At 38.5% G+C, this 22562-nt stretch overlaps 1 protein-coding gene across 1 annotated transcript in view; it reads left to right on the top strand.

The window, feature by feature from the left end:
* UQCRC2 (ubiquinol-cytochrome c reductase core protein 2) overlaps positions 1 to 22562 on the top strand; it is a 31467-nt gene that overhangs the window by 548 nt on the left and 8357 nt on the right. Inside the window, exons 2-10 of the mRNA XM_019921972.3 lie at positions 2347 to 2430; positions 2528 to 2677; positions 3633 to 3697; positions 5056 to 5112; positions 5329 to 5453; positions 7412 to 7509; positions 16960 to 17017; positions 21458 to 21553; positions 21858 to 22057. Coding sequence (XP_019777531.2) covers positions 2347 to 2430; positions 2528 to 2677; positions 3633 to 3697; positions 5056 to 5112; positions 5329 to 5453; positions 7412 to 7509; positions 16960 to 17017; positions 21458 to 21553; positions 21858 to 22057 — 933 coding nt within the window. The remainder of the gene's footprint in view (positions 1 to 2346; positions 2431 to 2527; positions 2678 to 3632; positions 3698 to 5055; positions 5113 to 5328; positions 5454 to 7411; positions 7510 to 16959; positions 17018 to 21457; positions 21554 to 21857; positions 22058 to 22562) is intronic.

The raw sequence follows: 22562 nt of genomic DNA, 5'->3' as shown, positions 1-22562 counted from the left end.
GCATCAGCTTCCCCAACGGTTAAGTGGGCTTATGAGTAAAATCATAAAGAAGAAATGAGTTAATTCCTTTATAGCTTTTTTCACTGTGCCTGGAACTTGATTGCTACTGTGGTGTCCTGGCTGTATAAAGTGTGCTTTTCTTGATCTCTTGTTAGAGTTTATCCAGGAGGGTTTCTTGGCGTGCCCTCTAGAGCTTCTTAAGACTCCTTCAAGCCCGAGTGAAACACAGCTATCGCTTGGGGAAAACTCCTCTAGGGTCAGTGTTATATCAGTGGTTGTCAAGGGGGGACAGTCTCAGTCTCTGAGATTTAAAGTTCGGCGAAGGGCTTACCTGGTGGCGCAGTGGTTGGGAGTCCGCTTGCCGATGCAGGGAACGCGGGTTCGTGCCCCGGTCCGGGAGGATCCCACATGCCGCGGAGAGGCTGGGCCCTTGAGCCATGGCCGCTGACCCTGCGCGTCCGGAGCCTGTGCTCCGCAGCGGGAGAGGCCACAACAGTGAGAGGCCCGCGTACCGCAAAAAAAAAAAAGTTCAGCGAGGCCAATTTTGCCCCCCAGGGGACAGTTGGCAATGTATCTAGAGACATTTTTGGTTGTAACAGCCTGGGGGGAAGTGCTACTGCTGAACATCCTACGGTGCACAAAGCCACCCACAATAAAGAATTTTCCAGCCCAAAGTGTCAAGAGTACCTGGGTTACTGAGTAACCTTCTAGAAGGAGGTGCAGAAGACCAGGGAATGGAGTTTCCCTGTGCTTAATGTTTAAATAGATAAAATATGAATTTACAAATAGCTGTAATTTAGACTGTAATTCTCTTACCCTTCTTAGCACACCTAGACTAACCAGTGATTAATAACCCTTAGAGAGAAGCCCGGTTAGACTGGCAAAAGGCCCCAAAAGCTCTTCCTCCATTGCATCCATCCCCACCTTCCAGTAGAAAAAAGAGCTCAAAGATAACAGAGTTGAAGAGGACCAATGTAAACAAATTGGAATAAGCTTGAAAGCAATTGTTTCTACTTGTAACACTTATTTTACATAAGAATAAATTTATACATCTTTTGTTATTGAAACAAAATAGTAGTTGTATGGACAATTACTAGGATAATATTTTGCAACAGATTTGAATGGGACAAATTATAGGAAGTACCTAACCAACAAAGTATCACTGTTCAGGCACATTTGAGAGGAGAGCACCTAAATGTACCTTAGCAATAGAACTATGGATTATTTGAACTGCTGTGCCCACAGCAGTTTTTTTACTTTCTGGAAAATCAAAAGCTAGAATCAATAGTAGGGTTAACTATACTACACCCAGGAAATGAAATTGATGATGATAAAGCAAAGCTAATTGGAATTTATAATTTGAAAGCACTAACAGCAAATGAAAACTAGGAACCAGCTTATCGATAGTATAGCACTGATGCTGAATGCACAACAAAAAACCGTCCTGGACAACACGGAGTAGAGCCATTGCAGCCTCTGAGGGGGGTCCTTGGGAAACTCTAGCAGCATGTTCATTTGATCCTGGGAGTACCAAGGATTAACTCTCAACATCTCCACTAGTAACCTTAAGATCCTTAGACATAATCAGAATGAATTATGTGGCATTATATATCATTTGCCAAAAAAAAACTGAATAAAGTTATGCATTTTGGATCCATTATCTGACATTTAAGAGGACCCCTTTACCTTTCCAGTGGCTGCGTACTATATATACTGAGAATCTACTATGGATGAAGCTATTGTTAATCTCAGGGTATATTAGTCAAAGAAGATAAAACCTTTGGTTGTGTAGTCTTAATGTAGCACAGAAGAGAGTGAAGATACTATGGGAAATATCGGGGGCTGGAGGAAGTTTTCTTTGATATACTTTGTCTTTTTTAAAGATTACTAAACTGATTAAGGAAATGAAGTCATATTGGAAAATAGACTAAAAAGATGAGACTCTTTGGGCAGATAAGGGAAACAATAATGCTGAAATCTATAAAAGGGTATGAATGTGGCTATTCCACACTTTTTCAAAAAATTCCAAAGCATTAGAGCCTAGAAAGGACCACTTGAAGTTTTAATAAGGTAGTTAAAAGGTAAAAGAAAATACAGTAATTCTTTACATAGTACAAAATGAACATGTTCAACTCAGTATTCCTTCAGGCTCTACAAGTCACAAATAACTAGAGATTTAAGAGTGGCATGGGTAAACTGGTAGGTAGTAATTTCATAGTAAAGTTAATCAGCTAAATCCCCCCATGGAGTTCTTTTACCACTGAACACCCTCTATTGCTTGGGCCCACTTGGATACAATGCACTATTCTTTTGAGAAATGTGGTAACCTGTCTTTTTTGTGTTTAGAGATTTTATTCCCTCAAAGTTGCTCCCAAAGCTAAAGCCACAACTGCCCCTGCAGGAGTGCCTCCACATCCTCAGGACCTTGAGGTTAGTCCCACTGAGTTGCTCACTGGACACATACGTGCCTTACTGTCCTTGGTAATATAAAGACATTAATCACATCCCTATTTTATTTTAAATACAGTTTACCAAATTACCAAATGGTTTAGTGATTGCTTCTCTCGAAAACTATGCTCCTGCATCAAGAATTGGTTTGTTCATTAAAGCAGGCAGCAGATATGAGGACTCCAACAATTTAGGAACCTCTCATTTGCTTCGTCTTGCATCCAGTTTGGTAAGCATCTTTACTACCTCAATATGTTTAGAAATCTGTGGCACCTTGGTCCTACAGAAAAGAAAAACTAAAAGCAACATCCGTATATTAGTTTCCTGGAGCTGCCGTAACAAATGACTGCAAACAGGGTGGCTTAAACAACAAGAATTTATCCTCTCACAGTTCTAGAGGCTAGAAGTCAAAGTCAAGGTGTCAGTAGAGCCGTGCTCCCTCTAAAGGCTCTAGGAAGAATCTTGCCTTGTCTCTCCTAGCTTCTGGTGGTTGCTTGCAATCCTTGGCATTCCTTGACTTGCAGCTGCATCATTCCAATATCTGCCCCTGTTCTCACATGGCCCCCTCTGTGTCTCTGTGTCCAAATATCCCTCTTATTGAATTTTTCCAGTCATATTAGATTTAGGGCCCACTCTAATCCAGCATGACCTCATTTTAAATATTTATATCTGCAAAGGCTATTTCCAAATAAGGTCACATTTGCGGGTTCTGGGTGGACATGAATTTGGGGGACACTTCCAACCCAGTACAGTCCCCTAATACATCATGAAAAACCACAGGATATTTACCATAGAGAAGCATTAAATTAGTGTCCATCCGAATGTTAGTGCTAGAGCATAAGAAATCAGTAAAAAACAAAATTTTTAATTTTAAAAAAGAAGTGCCAGAAACGGAAAGAAAATTACTCTTTCTCATACGCAAATCTCTTTCAGAATAAATGGATGAATCCAGTAAGCTTTATTTGATAATGGAATTTTTGCCTAAATGTACTTTGTATAAAAATCTATACTTGTGCTTTTTGGTCAACTTTGTTTTATAATTCTTAAACTAAAAAGGATTCACTATTTGGTTAGCGTTCCTTTTGAATTTAATGACAGTTAGACTTTAGATTTTGACATAAAGTGATGTTTGGCAAGCTTAGCATTAAAAAACTACTAAAAACAATTGTTTTTTCATTTCTAAGACTACAAAAGGAGCTTCATCTTTCAAGATAACCCGTGGAATTGAAGCAGTTGGTGGAGAATTAAGGTTTGTTAAAAATAAGTAATCGGAAATAGTGAAAACACCAGAAGGTAATCAATTGCAAAGGAACTTTTCTCTGTTATCAAGGTGGTTAACAATTTCTTAAGGCACAAGAAGAAAAAGACTGATGAATTTGACTGCATAAAATGTAAAATATCTTTATGCCTTAAAGTAAAAATTTAAGTAACTAGGAATAGATATTTGCAACATATGTAACATGGAGAGGATTATTTGGAAAAATAAAGAACTACAAATTAGGAAAAAACAACCAAAGAGTAAATGGACAGACATAGGAGAGGAACAGGCTGTTCCCAGAAGAGGAAGCCAGAAACAATGATATTTACTTATAATCAACAGTGTGATACCATTTTATACTGCTGGTGGGAGAATAAATTGATACATCTACATAGGAAAGAATCAAGGACTATCTATTAATGTTGAAAATGAGCATATTCTACAACCTAACAGTTTTTAATCCACATGCACAAAGGGATTCTTTATCGTTATTGAGACTGGAAACAATCTAAATGCCTATCTTTAAAGACATGCATAAGTGAAGTATGATATAGTAATATGCTGGGACTACTATGCAGCAGTTAAGAATGAACTCAATCTGTTTCAACATAGCAGGCTTTAAAACAAAATGTTTTGTGGAAAAACAAGTTTCAAGATTTTTTTAAGGTATGAGGTTTTTAACAAAATAATATGTAATGCCTATGATTATGTTTGTCTCTAGAGTGGGAGAAAGTGTGAGGGTTAGCCTGGGAATGGTACAAAGAGACCTTCAACTTTAAAGTTGCCCTTTTTTTTTAAGTAGTGGTAAAATATACTTAACGTAAAATTTACCATCTTCTGTTGTATAAGTTCTATGGCAATAAGTGTCATTAAGCAACCATCACCACCACCCATGTCCAGAATGTTTTCATCTTCCCCAACTGAAACTCTGTAGCTATTAAACACTAACTCCCCATCCCCCTCTTCCCCTGGCCCCAGGCAACCACCATTCTGTGTTCTCTTTATATGATTTTGACTACTCTAGGTACCTCGTATCAGTGGAATCATACAGTGTTTGTTGTCCTTTCATGACTGACTGACTTCACTTAGCAAAATGTCTTCAAGGTTTATCCATGTGTAACATGTCAGGATTTTCTTCTTTTTTTTTAAGGTTGAAATATTTGCAGTTTTCTTAAGATTTTTAAAAATATTTTTTAAATTTAGTTGAGTGTATTTTTGTTATACTATTATTTATACTTTATGTACTTCAAAATAATTTTTTCCAAAAGAATTGGTTGACTTAACAAAGATATAAGGGAAAGCTTGTTCTTCTGATTTAGATAATTCACTGTAATTTATTTTTGACTCAGTGTGATTTCAACAAGGGAAAACATGGCTTATACTGTGGAATGCCTGCGGGATGATGTGTAAGTACCTTTGTGTGTTTAGAACATCTGCTTTTAAAGAAATACTAAGTTGCTCAGTTGTCTTTTTTTTAATGTGGCATTATGACCTCTGATGTTGGTTTCAGATTATTATTCACAAACTGCCTATAGTTTAATAATGAGAGCAATACAGTTATGTAGAATGGATGTTGGTTTTAAATTTTTGACTGGTAACCCTTATCTTCATGTCTTCTGTAGTGATATTCTAATGGAGTTCCTGCTCAATGTCACCACAGCACCAGAATTTCATCGCTGGGAGGTAGCTGCCCTTCAGTCTCAGCTAAGGATTGACAAAGCTGTGGCTTTTCAGAATCCACAGGCTCGTAAGTACACTTTTAGATTATATTCCGTTGTTTCTAAGATACTGGGTTTTTGAGAAGATCAATTTGTAGAAGAATAAAATTGCTATCGAAATTCTTTTTCTCCTTGGGTTTGAAAATACCCTCTTCAAAAATTTGTCCACTTTTTAAAACATATTCATTTCTAAACATTTGTATTGTTATTTTTCATCTTTGATAGCAAGTAAATTGACTATAGAATCCTAGCCTTTTGCCTGTGTCGCCCCCCTCCCCCCATCTCCCCACCCATCCACCCTACTGCCCACCCCACCCCACCCCTGGTGTTTTTTCAGTGGTTGTTTTGCTTACACTAAATCTGGCAGCAGTTTATTGTTGCTGCTGCTATTATTGTTTAGCCAACTCACTTTTATTGTGTCTTTCCAAAGTAATCAACTTAATTTTTTAAAAAAAAACTTTTTTATATTCATATTTGTGTTTATATAACGTTTAGTTATCTAATCTTGACAAGCACATCTGGCAAAACAAATCTTTAAAAAAAAGCACCACTGATTCTCAGAAGTCATAGCGCTTCTGGTAGGAGCGGAAGTGTGCAGGTAGACCACTGAGGTGTAAGCAGGTGACCAGCTGCAGGGGCTTAGAATGGGATGGACTTCTCAGATGCAGGCCTGTCAAGAGAGGGTCTCCTGTCAAGTGTCTGGAATATAATGAGTGCTTGGTTCCTGTTAGCTCATATTATTTCACGGAGATAACTTTGTTACTCCACACCTCTACCAAAGAAATAGATAGAATGGTAAAATTGTACAAAAGATGATTTCAGTGTCCAGAGTAGCTTTCTTCCCCACTGGTAGCAGTGAGGCTCCAGCCCTTATCCTTTCTGCCTGGACAGTTATTGTAGTCTCCTGGCTTGTGTCTCTGCCCCCAGGTGTACATCTTCCACCAATGGCAATGTACATTTTACATCGCCATTACAGTGATCCTTCTGACATGAAAATCCAGTGAAAATCCTTTAAAGGCAAGCTCTTTAACTTAGCATATATGGTAACTCTAATGATCTGTCCCCTGCCTCCCTCCCTTGTTTCTTGCTCTCCTAGCTGCAATTCCCCTTTGAATCAGACTGTTGTCATACTTTATGCTTTTGTCTGTGTCCTCTGCCTCAAATGCTGTTCCCAGATCATTCACCTGGGAAACACCTACTCATTCTGTAAGACTCATCCCAGATTTTACTTTTATTACTCCTTTCCAATTCCCACTGCCCTTTCCTAGTGCCCCCGCTGCACTTTTGATATACTACTAACATCACACCCGTAATACTTTATTTTACAGTTTTTCCCCCTCAACATTTTGAGGGCACACATGTGTCTTACTGCTCTCTGTGTTTCCAGCACAGTGCCTGGCGTGGAGGAACACCCAAATAATAAGCAAATAAAAGAGACATACCTCAAGCAAAGGCACTGAACCAGGAAAGTAGGAACAGTGCCAGGGAGGTGTACAATTTGGCAGTAGCATTTGACCCCTGTAAGCTAGTAATATGACCTAACACTGATACTTTCATATCTCCTCTTACCCTGACGACTCCCTTGTTACCTCGAGAGGGAACCTAGAAGTAAGCAAAATTCAGATTAGATGACTTAATCAAGGTCACATGGCAAATCAGTGGCAGAACTGTAATTAGATTCAGACTTCTGAATCTAAAATCCATATATGGTTTCCAGATGATACCAGGTCGATTAAAGTTAGAGAAGAGTTTAGGTGGACTCTGACATTTAGAAGCTGCTATCATAGAAACTCTTATTTTTCTCAGCACATTCGAGTGGCAGAATTTTAACAGTTGTTAGAGGTTAAATGAAATTATATTTTCAGTCCTCTTAATACTTGAATTTGATGACCAAAGTTGTGTAGTTTAGTTGCTTTCTAGGCTCTAAACGTCGTGTTGTCTTTATTTAAATCACACTTCTGTAACTGCTTCTTTACTTATTTTACAGACGTCATTGAAAATTTGCATGCTGCAGCTTACCGAAATGCCTTGGCTAATTCCTTATATTGTCCTGATTATAGGATTGGAAAAGTGACACCAGATGAGGTACTGATAAAACACATTACATTTTTTTTTTAATTTAATTTTATTTATTTTTTTATACAGCAGGTTCTTATTAGTCATCAGTTTTATACACATCAGTGTATACATGTCAATCACAATCGCCCAATTCAGCTCACCACCACCACCACCACCACCCCCACTGTGGCTTCCCCCCTTGGTGTCCATACGTTTGTTCTCTACATCTGTGTCTCAATTTCTGCCCTGCAAACCGGTTCATCTGTACCATTTTTCTAGGTTACACATATATGCATTAATATGTGATATTTGTTTTTCTCTTTCTGACTTACTGCACTCTGTATGACGGTCTCTAGATCCATCCGCATCTCAACAAATGACCCAATTTCATTCCTTTTTATGGCTGAGTAATATTCCATTGTATATATGTACCACAACTTCTTTGTCCATTCTTCTGTCGATGGGCATTTAGGTTGCTTCCATGACCTGGCTATTGTAAATAGTGCTGCAGTGAACATTGGGGTGCATGTGTCTTTTTGAATTGTGGTTTTATCTGGGTATATGCCCAGTAGTGGGATTGCTGGATCATATGGTAATTCTGTTTTTAGTTTTTTAAGGAACCTTCATACTGTTCTCCATAGTGGCTGTATCAGTTTACATTCCCACCAACAGTGCAAGAGGGTTCCATTTTCTCCACACCCTCTCCAGCATTTGTTGTTTGTAGATTTTCTGATGATGACCATTCTAACTGGTGTGAGGTGATAACCTCATTGTAGTTTTGATTTGCATTTCTCTAATAATTAGTGATGTTGAGCATCTTTTCATGTGCTTCTTGGCCATCTACATGTCTTTGGAGAAATGTCTATTTAGGTCTTCTGCCCATTTTTGGATTGGGTTGTTGTTTGTTTTTTTAATATTGAGCTGCATGAGCTGTTTGTATATTTTGGAGATTAATCCTTTGTCCACTGATTTGTTTGCAAATATTTTCTCCCATTCTGACGGTTGTCTTTTCGTCTTGTTTATGGTTTCCTTTGCTGTGCAAGAGCTTTTACGTTTCATTCGGTCCCATTTGTTTATTTTTGTTTTTATTTCCGTTACTCTAGGAGGTGGATCAAAAAAAATCTTGCTGTGATTTATGTCAAAGAGTGTTCTGCGTATGTTTTCCCCTAAGAGTTTTTTAGTGTCCGGTCTTACATTTAGGTCTCTAATACATTTTGAGTTTCTTTTTGTGTATGGTGTTAGGGAGTGTTCTAATTTCATTCTTTTACATGTAGCTGTCCAGTTTTCTCAGGACCACTTATTGAAGAGACTGTCTTTTCTCCATTATATATCCTTGCCTCCTTTGTCATAGATTAGTTGACCATAGGTGTGTGGGTTTATCTCTGGGCTTTCTATCCTGTTCCATTGATCTATATTTCTGTTTTTTGTCAGGACCATATTGTCTTGATTGCTGTAGCTTTGTAGTATAGTCTGAAGTCAGGGAGTCTGATTCCTCCAGCTCCGTTTTTTTCCCTCAAGATTGCCTTTGCTATTCAGGGTCTTTTGTGTCTCCATTCAAATTTAAGATTTTTTGTTCTAGTGCTGTAAAAAATGCCATTGGTGGGCTTCCCTGGTGGTGCAGTGGTTGAGAGTCCGCCTGCCGATGCAGGGGACACGGGTTCGTGCCCTGGTTCAGGAAGATCCCACAACCGCGGAGCGGCTGGGCCCGTGAGCCATGGCCACTGAGCCTGTGTGTCCGGAGCCTGTGCTCTGCAACAGGAGAGGCCACAGCAGTGAGAGACCCGCGTACCGCAAAAAAAAAAAAAAAAAAAAAAAAAATGCCATTGGTAATTTGATAGGGATTGCATTCAATCTGTAGATTGCTTTGGGTAGTATTGTCATTTTCACAGTGTTGATTCTTCCAATCCGAAAACATAGTATATCTCTCCATCTGTTTGTGTTACCTTTGATTTCTTTCATCAGTGTTTTATAGTTTTCTGAGTATAGGTCTTTCACCTCCTTAGGTAGGTTTATTCCTAGGTATTTTATTCTTTTTGTTGCAATGGTGAATGGGAGTGTTTCCTTAATTTCTCTTTCAGATTTTTCATCATCAGTGTATAGGACTGCAAGAGATTTCTGTGCATTAATTTTGTATCCTGCGACTTTACTAAATTCATTCATTAGCTCTTGCAGTTTTTTGGTGACATCTTCAGGATTCTCTATGTATAGTATCATATCATCTACAGAAAGTGACAGTTGTACTTCTTCTTTACCAATTTGTATTCCTTTTGTTTCTTTTTCTTCTCTGATTGCCATGGCTAGGACTTCCAAAACTGCTGAATAATAGTGGCGAGAGTGGACATCCTTGCCTTGTTCCCGATCTTAGAGGAAATGCTTTCAGTTTTTCACCATTGAGAATGATGTTTGCTGTGGGTTTGTCGTATATGGCCTTTATTATGTTGAGTTAGGTTCCCTCTATGCCCACTTTCTGGAGAGTTTTTATCATAACTGGGTGTTGAATTTAGTCAAAAGCTTTTACTGCGTCTATTGAGATGATACGTGGTTTTTATTATTCAGTTTGTTAACATGGCGTATCACATTGATTGATTTGCGTATATTGAAGAATCCTTGCATCCCTGGGACAAATCCCACTTGATCATGATGTATGATCCTTTTAATGTGTTGTTGGATTCTGTTTGCTAGTATTTTGTTGAGGATTTTTGCATCTATATTCATCAGTGATATTGGTCTGTAATTTTCTTTTTTTGTAGTGTCTTTGCCTGGTTTTGGTATCAGGGTGATGGTGGCCTCATAGAATGAGTTTGGGAGTGTTCCTTCCTCTGCAATTTTTTGGAAGAGTTTGAGAAGGATGGGTGTTAGCTCTTCTCTAAATGTTTGATAGAATTCACCTGTGAAGCCATCTGGTCTTGGACTTCTGTTTGTTGGAAGATTTTTAATCACAGTTTCAATTTCATTACTTGTGATTGGTTTGTTCATATTTTCTGTTTCTTCCTAGTTCAGTGTTGGAAGGTTATACCTTTCTAAGAATTTGCCCATTTCTTCCAGGTTGTCCATTTTAATGGCATAGAGTTGGTTGTAGTAGTCTGTTAGGATGCTTTGTGTTTCTGTGGTGTCTGTTGTAACTTCTCCTTTTTCATTTCTAATTTTATTGATTGAGTCCTTGCTCTCTTTTTCTCGATGAGTGTGGCTAAAGGTTTATCAATTTTGTTTGTCTTCTCAAAGAACCAGCTTTTAATCTTATTGATCTTTGCTATTGTTTTATTTGTTTCTATTTCATTTATTTCTGCTCTGGTCTTTTTGATTTCTTTCCTTCTGCTAACTTTGGATTTTGTTTGTTCTTCTTTCTCTAGTTCTTTTAGGTGTAAGGTTAGATTGTTTATTTGAGATTTTTCTTGTTTCTTGAGATAGGCTTGTATAGCTATAAACTTCCCTCTTAGAACTGCTTTTGCTGCATCCCATAGGTTTTGGATTGTCATGTTTTCATTGTCATTTGTCTCTAGGTATTTTTTGATTTCCTCTTTGATTTCTTCATTGATCTCTTGGTTATTTAGTAACGTAGTGTTTAACCTCCATGTGTTTCTGTTTTTTACATTTTTTTCCCCTGTAATTCATTTCTAAACTCATAGCATTGTGGTCAGAAAAGATGCTTGATATGATTTCAATTTTCTTAAATTTACTGAAGCTTGATTTGTGACCCAAGATGTGATCTATCCTGGAGAGTGTTCCGTGTGCACTTGAGAAGAAAGTGTAATCTGCTGTTTTTTGTTGGAATGTTCTATAAATATCAATTAAATCTATCTGGTCTACTGTGTCATTTAAAGCTTCTGTTTCCTTATTTATTTTCATTTTGGATGATCTGTCCATTGGTTTAAGTGAGTTGTTAAAGTCCTACACTATTATTGTGTCACTGTCGATTTCCTTTTACAGCTGTTAGCAGTTGCCTTATGTATTGAGGTGCTCCTATGTTGGGTGCATATATATTTATAATTGTTTTATCTTCTTCTTGGATTGATCCCTTTATCATTATGTAGTGTCCTTCCTTGTGTCTTGTAACATTCTTTATTTTAAAGTCTATTTTATCTGATACGAGTATTGCTACTCCAGCTTTCTTTTGATTTCCATTTGCATGAAATATCTTTTTCTATCCCCTCACTTTCAGTCTGTATGTGTCCCTAGGTCTGAAGTGGGTCTCTTGTAGACAGCATATATATGGGTCTTGTTTTTGTATCCATTCTGCAAGCCTGTGTCTTTTGCTTGGAGCATTTAATCCATTCACATTTAAAGTAATTATCAATATGTATGTTCCTATGACCATTTTCTTAAATGTTTTGGGTTTGTTTTTGTAGGTCCTTTTCTTCTCTTGTGTTTCCCAGTTAGAGAAGTTCCTTTAGCATTTGTTGTAGAGCTGGTTTGGTGGTGCTGAATTCTCTTAGCTTTTGCTTGTCTGTAAAGCTTTTGATTCCTTCATCAAATCTGAATGAGATCCTTGCCGGGTATAGTAATCTTGGTTGTAGGTTCTTCCCTTTCATCACTTTAGGTATATCATGGCACTCCCTTCTGGCTTGTAGAGTTTCTGCTGAGAAATCAGCTGTTAACCTTATGGGAGTTCCCTTGTATGTTATTTGTCATTTTTCCCTTGCTGCTTTCAATAATTTGTCTTTAATTTTTGCCAACTTGATCACTATGTGTCTCGGCGTGTTTCTGCTTGGGTTTATCCTGTATGGTACTCTCTGCACTTCCTGGACTTGGGTGGCTATTTCCTATCCCATGTTAGGGAAGTTTTTGACTATAATCTCTGCAAATATTTTCTCTGGTCCTTTCTGTCTCTCTTCTCCTTCTGGGACCCCTATAATGCGAATGTTGTTGCGTTTAATGTTGTCCCAGATGTCTCTTAGGCTGTCTTCATTTCTTTTCATTCTTTTTTCTTTATTCTGTTCCGCAGCAGTGAATTCCACCATTCTGTCTTCCAGGCCACTTATCCGTTCTTCTGCCTCAGTTATTCTGCTATTGTTTCCTTCTAGTGTATTTTTCTTTTCAGTTATTGTATTGTTCATCTCTGTTTGTTCTTTAAGTCTTCTAGGTCTTTGTTAAACATTTCTCGTATCTTCTCGATCTTTGCCTCCATTCTTTTTCCGAGGTCCTGGATCATCTTCACTATCATATTCTGAATTCTTTTTCTGGAAGATTGCCTATCTGCACTTCATTTAGTTGTTTTTCTGGGGTTTTATCTTGTTCCTTCATCTGGTACATAGCCCTCTGCCTTTTCATTTTGTCTTTCTGTGAATGTGGTTTTTGTTCCACAGGTTGCAGGATTGTAGTTCTTCTTGCTTCTGCTGTCTGCCCTCTGGTGGATGAGGCTATCTAAGAGGCTTGTGCAGGTTTCCTGATGGGAGGAACTGGTGGTGGGTAGAGCTGACTGTTGCTCTGGTGGGCAGAGCTCAGTAAAACTTTAATCCACTTGACTGCTGATGCGTGGGGCTGGGTTCCCTCGCTGTTGGTTGCTTGGCCTGAGGGAACCCAACACTGGAGCCTACCTGGGCTCTTTGGTGGGGCTAGTGGCGGACTCTGAGAGGGCTCACGCCAAGGTGTACTTCCCAGAACTTCTGCTGCCAGTGTCCTTGTCCTCACTGTGAGCCACAGCTACACCCCACCTCTGCAGGAGACCCTCCAACACTAGCATGCAGGTCTGGTTCAGTCTCCCCTGGTGTCACTGCTCCTTCCCTTGGGTCCCAGTGCACACACTACTTTGTGTATGCCCTCCAATAGTGGAGTCTCTGTTTCCCCCAGTCTTGTTGAAGTCCTGCAATCAAATCCCACTAGGTTTCAAAGTCTGATTCTCTAGGAATTCCTCCTCCCGTTGCCAGACCTCTAGTTTGGGAAGCCTGACGTGGGGCTCAGAACCTTTACTCCAGTGGGTGGACTTCTGTGATATAAGTGTTCTCCAGTCTGTGAGTAACCCACCCAGCAGTTGTGGGATTAGATTTTGCTGTGATTGCACCCCTCCTACCATCTCATTGTGGCTTCTCCTTTGTCTTTGGATGTGGGGTATATTTTTTGGTGAGTTCCAGTGTCTTCCTGTCGATGCTTGTCCAGCAGCTAGTTGTGATTCTGGTGTTCTCACAAGAGGGAGTGAGAGCACGTCCTTCTACTCTGCCATCTTGGTTCAGGCTCCAACACATTACATTTTAAAATGTGCTTATTTTCACATTAAATTGAATGTTCATCTACCACTTCAGTTTCGTTTGCTAGTTTTTTGTATCATCTAATTTTTTTTTTTTTTCCCCCGGTACGCGGGCCTCTCACTGCTGTGGCCCCTCCCGTTGCGGAGCGCAGGCCCAGCAGCCATGGCTCACGGGCCCAGCTGCTCCGCAGCATGTGGGACCGGGGCACGAACCCATGTCCCCTGCATTGGCAGGCGGACTCTCAACCACTGCACCACCAGGGAAGCCCGTATCTTCTAATTTAAGAAATTTTCTAGCTTTTTTCCATCAGCTTGCTTTTTTTTTTTTTTTTTTTTTTTTGTCCACGCCATGCAGCTTGTGGGGTCCTAGTTCCCCTACCAGTGACTGAACTGGTGCCCCCTGCAGTGGAAGAGCAGAGTTCTAACCATTGGACAGCCAGGGAATTTCCTATCCAGCAGCTTGCTTTTTAACTAAAATTCCATCTGAACAATTTTTGTGTATCTTTCAACTAAAAAAGTTTTTATTACAAAATGGACATGTTCCTTACAGAAATTTCAGAAAATAAAGGGGGACAAAAGATATCTCACACACCTAAAGTCACTCATTGTTAGCACCTAGGTGTATTTTTCTTCTAGACCCTTGTCTATGTATATCTATCTTTTAAACAGTATGTAAGTGTTTAAATACCATAATCTTGTGACTAAAAGTCTTCCTTTAACCACTCTGAATACATAGGTAGAAATGAACCCCACTTTCTTGCCTCCCATTCTGTCATCAGCCTGCTCACCAGCTCATTTACCTTCTCCAGCACACCTGCCTCACTTTGCTGGCAGTGCACATTTGTCGTATGTCACAGCCATGTATATATCATAGAACTTTGTTTCCAAAGTGTGAAACATTGAGCATTAAATTTGCAAGTGTAGGTATGTGTATACAATCTTAATTTCCACTCCTACCCCTCACCCACCCCCAAAAAAACTTTTTACCAAGAGACATTAAGAGAAAAACTGGGAATTATCAACACTTTCAAAGTATATATGACTCAGAAATTAGGCTTTTATTCTCATTTCTGGTTATCCACTACAGAAAACTGAATTTTGTATCCCTTTCCTCTTTTGACTTATCTCCTGGTTAAGAAAACTATCCAGTTATCAATTTAATGCCTACCATTCATATGGTACTGTTAAACAAAATTATAACTGATATCATCCAACTTGGAACAGCCAACATTTTTCATAAGACTGGCCTCTAGTAAGTTTTTGAAGTTTTTCAGAAATCAAATTCACTCTTGTGAAGATATATTATTGAAGATATATTATTGAGGTAGCTAAAAGGATGCACATAACAAAACATTTACCTACAAGGATGTCTATTGTGGCATTGTTTGTAATTGTGAAAAATTAGAAGAAACAAATCAAATATCCAACATTAGAGAACTAGTTAAATAATATATTAAATATCTGTAGAATGGAATACTATTCAACCATTCAGAAATATTAATTGATAATGAAGTTTTCATAGCTTATTTTCAAGTAAAGGAAAGGTAATTTATGAATAGGATGTACCAAGGGGTCCCATTTTTAAAAAAATAAGGTGTTTGCATCATAGACAAATACCAAGATGTTAACCATGGTTATCTCAAAGTTATTAGCATTCTTTAAATGTATCCCTAGGCTAAAGAAAATTCTAAAGAAATGGTTGCTAGAATAATTTGAGCAAAGGCAGCATTCAATAGAAAAACATCAACATTAAAAAAAAAGAATATGACTTTCCAAGGTGGCTCCACAGATGGAGACACCATTCATTTTAGGGCACAAATTCTGATAAATTGAATAAAAGTTTAGTTTTATTACCTTAGCTTCACAGTTCTCAACATTAGCCAAGGAGCCTTTTCAACCAATACCCACCCCTCATGAATTTTTTTTTTAACATCTTTATTGGAGTATAATTGCTTTACAATTGTGTGTTAGTTTCTGCTTCATAACAAAGTGAACCAGTTATACATATACATATGTTTCCATATCTCTTCCCTCTTTCGTCTCCCTCCCTCCCACCCTCCCTATCCCACCCCTCTAGGTGGTCACAAAGCACCGAGCTTATCTCCCTGTGCTATACGGCTGCTTCCCACTAGCTATCTATTTTACGTTTGGTAGTGTATATATGTCCATGCCACTCTCTCAATTTGTCCCAGCTTACCCTTCCCCCTCCCCATATCTTCAAGTCCATTCTCTAGTAGGTCTGTGTCTTTATTCCCGTCTTATCCCTAGGTTCTTCATGACCTTTTTTTTTTTTCTTAGATTCCGTATATATGTGTTAGCATACGGTATTTGTTTTTCTTTTTCTGACTGACTTCTTACTTAATGCCATGGATATACTGTATATCTGTTTATGTACCGTATGTATATTTGTAGTTTATATATAAAGGAATAAGGTTTTTTTCTTACCCCAAAGACCTAAATTTCACTCCCGTGGGAGCAATAGTGTGCCTGTTTAGAATGCATGTTTTAGCCCTACTTTTGAATATTAGGTCTAAAGTGATAGTATAAACCAGTGATTGTCAAATCTCGCTGATCCTCAGATCACCTGGTGGTTGATTAGATGGGTGGGTGGTTTGTTTTAAATAAAGATTCCAAGATCTCACATTGAATCTACTATATCAGTCTATACAGTGGGCACAGGAATAGGATGGGGTGGGGAGACATTGTTTTTGTTTTTTAAGCTCCCCATATAATTCTGTAATCATCCAGGTTGGAAACCCTGGTATAGACAGTAACCTCAGAGCAAAAAAACCTTCAAAGATGCACAATAGGGGTATAGTGATATAACTCTATTAGCCCTACTATAGAATGTTAATAACAGTGCTTTATTACTACCTGTATAAAGACAAAAGAAACCTGATGTACTACTTAAATCACATTATAATAAAAATCATACTTAGTCCCATATCTTCAAGTTCAAGCCAATGTGTGCTCTAATTTTTAATTCTGATTTTTTCCATTAACAGCTTCATTGAGATGTAATTCACATACCATACAGTTCACGCATTTAAAATGCACAATTCAGTGGTTTTTATTATATTCACTGAGTTACATAACCATCACCACATTAAGTTCTAGTTCTTTTTAAGCAATGGTTTTTGAAAGCTCAGTTTCATTCAGTACTAAGTAGTCCTTTATAGTTCATTATAGCAGCTTTTAAGCCTGAGTATTTATCTTCTGCTGAACTGCGGTTTCACGTTTTCATAGCTTTTTATATTTATACCAATATAACCTAATAAATGTTTTTACTTCCTCAGTTACATGACTATGTACAGAATCATTTTACAAGTGCAAGAATGGCTTTGATTGGACTTGGTAAGTTGGGAATTGCCTGCATGTCAGTTTGCTTCTTTTAAGAGTAGTTTTTTAAGTCACAGACATAGAAAACAGACTTTTGGTTGCCAACGGGGAGGGCGACAGGGGAGGGTTGGATTGGAAGTTTGGGAATAGCAGATATAAACTGTTATATATAGAATGGATAAACAACAAGATCCTATTGTACAGGAAACTATATTCAATATCCTGTAATAAACCATAATGGAAAAGAATATTTATAACTGAATCACTTTGCTGTATACCAGAAACTAACACAACATTGTAAATCTTCAGTTAAAAAAAAGAAGTATGACTTGGCAGATAGTGAAACATGTGACTGACCTATTCAATGAGGAGGTAGAATTATCCTTGAAACTCTGAAAAATCAGGTACTATCATACGTAACTATGTATATATACATCTTTTATAGTTATATATAGAGCGATATTTAGATAATTTACAGTTCCATGGTTCTTGGCTCCCAGAGAAAGTGGTAGATAGTCAGAAAATTCACTGAGGCTGCTGACTTTTCCTTTATAATTTGGTGTGGCAGGGGATGGGACACCTTTCCAGTACATTGTAATTCTGTCACTATATAGGTAACCAGCCTCAATTTATAATATACTCACTTGGGTATTTTCTTAAATTCTGATTATACAATTCTCCATTATGTTGTTCTGTCGCATTCTAGAAAGTGGTTAATTGAAAAAAGAGAAACTCTAAGGTGTGCTACTGTTAAATGTTGCACTTATAGTTATGAATAAAAGTATTTTTTCACTGTCTCAATGTGAGTCATTAAAAAAAAGAGTAGTTCTTTAAGCTATAATTATGTGAACACAAAATTTCAGAACTTATCCTCTGTTTATGTCAGAAAGTCAGTATGTGGGGCTTCCCTGGTGGCGCAGTGGTTGAGAGTCCGCCTGCCGATACAAGGGATGCAGGTTCGTGCCCCGGTCCGGGAAGATCCCACATGCCGCGGAGCAGCTGGGCCCGTGAGCCATGGCCGCTGAACCTGCGCGTCCAGAGCCTGTGCTCCGCAATGGGAGAGGCCACAACAGTGAGAGGCCTGCGTACCGCAAAAGAAAAAGAAAAAAAAAAAAAAGAAAGTCAGTATGTGATAGGATTTTAATAGCTAGTCTTTCATGGAAACAACCTAAATGTCCATTGACAGATGAATGGATAAAGAAGGTGTGGTACATATATACAATAGAATATTACTCAGCCATTAAAAAGAATGCAATAATGCCATTTGCAGCAACATGGATGGACATAGAGATTATCATACTAAGCGAAGTAAGTCAGAAAGAGAAAGACAAATACCATATATCACTTATACATAGAATCTAAAATATGACACAAATGAACTTATCTATGAAATAGAAACAGACTCACGCAGAGAACAGACTTGTGGTTGCCAAGGGGGAGGGGGCTGGGGGAGGGAAGGATTGGGAGTTTGGGATTAGTAGGTGCAAACTATTATATGTAGAATGATAAACAACAAGGTCCCACTGTATAGCACAGAGAACTATATTCAATATCCTGTGATAAACCATAATGAAAAAGAATATATATATGTATAACTGAGTCACTTTATAGCGGAAATTAACACAACATTGTAAATAAATTATATGTCAATAAAAATTTAAAAAGATACAACTTCCCCAACACAGTTTTATAGCATATAAATAAATCCTCCACAACTCTAAAAAAACAAAAATAGTCTTTTTTATTTTTAAGCAGAATCCAGCATTTAACTTTTTAAAGCACTGGCTTTCAAATTCATTACAGTATTTGCAAAACCTATGACAAAGGGCAGATTTCTCTAAGCAAAGAGCTTTTACAAAGAGCTTTTGTTTTTGTTTTGCTTTGTTTTAAGTACAGTTTAGTAGAAAAATAGACAAAGGGCATGAACCGATTCGTGGGGAAAGTGTGTGTGTGTGTGTGTGTGTGTGGCCAATTATTGTAAAAGATAACTAAAAGTTTTTTTATTTGTGAAATTGACAAAAATTAAAAGATTGACACTGCCCAGTATTAACCATGGTATGGAGAAATAGGCACTCTCAAAAATTATTGGTGGGAGTGTAAAATGGTACTTTTTTTTTTGCGGTATGCGGGCCTCTCACTGTTGTGGCCTCTCCCGTTGCGGAGCACAGGCTCCGGACGCGCAGGCTCAGTGGCCATGTCTCACGGGCCCAGCTGCTCCGTGGCATGTGGGATCCTCCCAGACCGGGGCATGAACCCGTGTCCCCTGCATCGGCAGGCGGACTTGCAACCACTGCGCCACCAGGGAAGCCCCAAAATGGTACATTTTTGGAGGACTTTTTTTTTTTTTTTTTTTTTTTTTGGCTGCATTGGGTCTTTGTTGCTGCACACGGGCTTTCTCTAGTTGTGGCGAGCGGGAGCTACTCTTCATTGTGGTGCGCGGGCTTCTCATTGCGGTGGCTTCTCTCATTGCGTAGCACAGGCTCTAGGCGTGCGGGCTTCAGTAGTTGAAGCACGTGGCCTCAGTAGTTGTGGCTCACGGCCTCTACAGCACAGGCTCTTTTGTGGCGCACGGGCTTAGTAGTTGTTGCCCTGCGTCATGTGGGATCTTCCCGGACCAGGGATTGAACCCGTGTCTCCTGCATCAGCAGGTGGATTCTTTTTGTTTGTTTGTTTTTGCGGTACTCGGGCCTCTCACTGTTGTGGCCTCTCCCATTGCCGAGCACAGGCTCCGGACACGCAGGCTCAATGGCCATGGCTCACGGTCCCAGCCACTCCGCGGCATGTGGGATCTTCCCGGACCGGGACACGAACCCACATCCCCTGCATCGGCAGGTGGACTCTCAACTGCTGCGCCACCAGGGAAGCCCAGCAGGTGGATTCTTAACCACTGTGCTACCAGGGAAGTCCCTGGAGGTCTATTTTAATATATTAAAATTGTAATTGTTTATACTCTTAGGCCCAGCATTTACTTTTAAGAATTTACCCTGCCAAAACATTTGGTCAAGTTTACAAAATAGTCGCGTGAGAATATTATTTGCAATTTGGGTTTTTATTCATTTGTTTTATAAATAACAGCTTAATTGAGGTATAATTCAGATGCCATAAAATTTACCCTTTTAAAGTGTACAGTTTGTGGTTTTTAGTATACTCACAGAGTTGTGCAACTATTGCCACTATCTAATTCCAGAACATTTTCACCATCCCCACAAGAAACCCCATACTCATTAGCAGTCACTCCTCGTTCCACCTCCTCCTTGCCTCTGGCAACCATTAATCTCCTTTCTGTCTGTATAGAGCTGACTATTCTGGACATTTCATATAAAGGGAATTATACAATAATAGTCTTTGTAACTGGCTTCTTTCACTTAGTCACTTAGCATAATGTTTTCAAAGTCCATCCATATTGTAACATGTACCAATGTTCCATTCCCTTTTCTGGCTGAAAAATATATTTCATTACCACATTTTGTTATTCATTCATTAGCTGGACATTTGGGTTATTCCTGAATGTTTTGGCTTTTATGAATATAAACATTCATATATAAGTTTTTTAACAAAACATCTTTTTCATTGTTTTGGGTGTATACCTAGGAGTAGAATTGCCAGGATAGGGTATCTCTCCGTTTATCCATTTGAAGAACTGCCAGACTGTTTTCCAAAGCAGTTGAACCATTTTACATTCCATCAGCAGTGCACAAGGGTTCCAATTTCTCCACATCCTTATCAACACTTATTATCTGTCTTTGATTATGGCCATCCTAATGGATGTGAAGTAGTGTCTCATTGTGGTTTTGATATGCATTTCCGTAGTGATTGATAACATTGAACATATTTTTTTGTGCTTTTTGGCCATCTATATATCTTATTTGGAGAAATGCTTATTCAAGTCCCTTGCCCATTTTTTAATTGGGTTGTTTGTTTTTTTTAATTGTTGAGTTATAAGAGTTCATTATATATTCTGGATACTAATCCTTACCAGATTTTTTCCCATTTTGTGGATTATCTTTTCACTCTTTTGAAAATGTCTTTTGATGCACATTGCCATATTGTTTTAATAGCCAACTATTAGAAGCATACTAATGTCCCTCAAGAAGAGATTGATTAAATAAATGATGGTATATCCGTATAATAAAATTCTTTATAACCATTAAATGTTTGGTGTAGTCCATTCACTTAGATGTAAATTACAAAAGACAAGTTAGAAACAATATCAATAGAATGACACCATTTTAAAAATAAAAAGGATAATATTTGCATAGAAAAAGTTCTAGATGAATATATAGTAAAGCTGTAAATGCATATGTCTGGAAGAGTGGCATTATGGGAGGCTGTTATTTTCTTTACTGTTTATTTCTGTAATATTTGAATTGTATAATGATGTATTTTTAAAATAGCGTTTTACAATTGTGTTCTAGAAATTCTGGTTCTAGTTTGTTTTTATTTCTTTTGAAATAGGTGTGAGTCATCCTGTTCTAAAGCAAGTTGCTGAACAGTTTCTCAACATGAGGGGTGGGCTTGGTTTATCTGGTGCAAAGACCAAGTACCGTGGAGGTAAGCGTTTTGTTCCATTAAGGTTAATTTACCAGGGTGCCGCCTCTCCCCCCAGTAGCATATTGGAGTATAATAGGCCTGATTATTTACTACCAAATAGTATCAATGTGGAAAGAAAGAATTAGATTGCTTGAGTGTTATGTATTAAACATGTTTGTGTATGTGTTGGGGGAAGGGCAGGATAGCAAGGAGAGCACCAGGCTAGGGAAAAGCTTAATCTTAATGGGTTAATACTGTGTTGTAAAGAATACTGAAGAATAAAACCAAAAGCCACTTTCTTCGCTCTTGCCTTACCTGGCCCCAGGTGAAATTCGAGAACAGAATGGAGACAGTCTCGTCCATGCTGCTCTTGTAGCAGAAAGTGCTGCTGCAGGAAGTGCAGAAGCAAATGCGTTTAGTGTTCTCCAGCATGTCCTCGGTGCTGGACCACATGTTAAGAGAGGCAGCAATGCCACCAGCTCTCTATACCAAGCTGTTGCCAAGGGAATTCACCAGCCATTTGATGTGAGTCTGAACAGTCGATATCTTTCCTTTTGTTTTCACAGGATCAGTGTTTACGATGTAGTCCTGATAACTTGCTCTTAATGTTAATCTGCTTTTAAAATTTAAGATGAGGGACTTCTCTGGTGGTCCAGTGGTTAAGACTCAGCGCGCTTCCACTGCAGGTGGCACGGGTTCTATCCCTGGCCAGGGAACTAAGATCCCACATGCCACGCGGTGTGGCCAAAAAAAAAAACAAAATTAAGATGAACACAAAGAAAATCTTTGTAAAATTGAAGAGACAGCCAGGCTTAATTTTAGTACCTTAGTGGGTCTATCAAAAACTTGCTGTTATTCTAATATAAAAGGAAGAATTGAATGCTTAAAAAGTCAGAAATTCACACTTCAGTTCCCTTTAGAATAAAGTTTTAGATATTAAACATTCCCCTAGATTCTAATTAGTCATTTTTTCTGATTTCTTCTGTCCCCTTCTATTCTTGTGGCTACTTCCTGAATTTCACTGCCCTTC

Source organism: Tursiops truncatus, chromosome 15, assembly GCF_011762595.2.
Source record: "Tursiops truncatus isolate mTurTru1 chromosome 15, mTurTru1.mat.Y, whole genome shotgun sequence".
NCBI lineage: Eukaryota > Metazoa > Chordata > Mammalia > Artiodactyla > Delphinidae > Tursiops > Tursiops truncatus.
The sequence above is the reverse complement of the archived record's forward strand: the minus strand, read 5'-3'. Positions and strand labels throughout refer to the sequence as shown.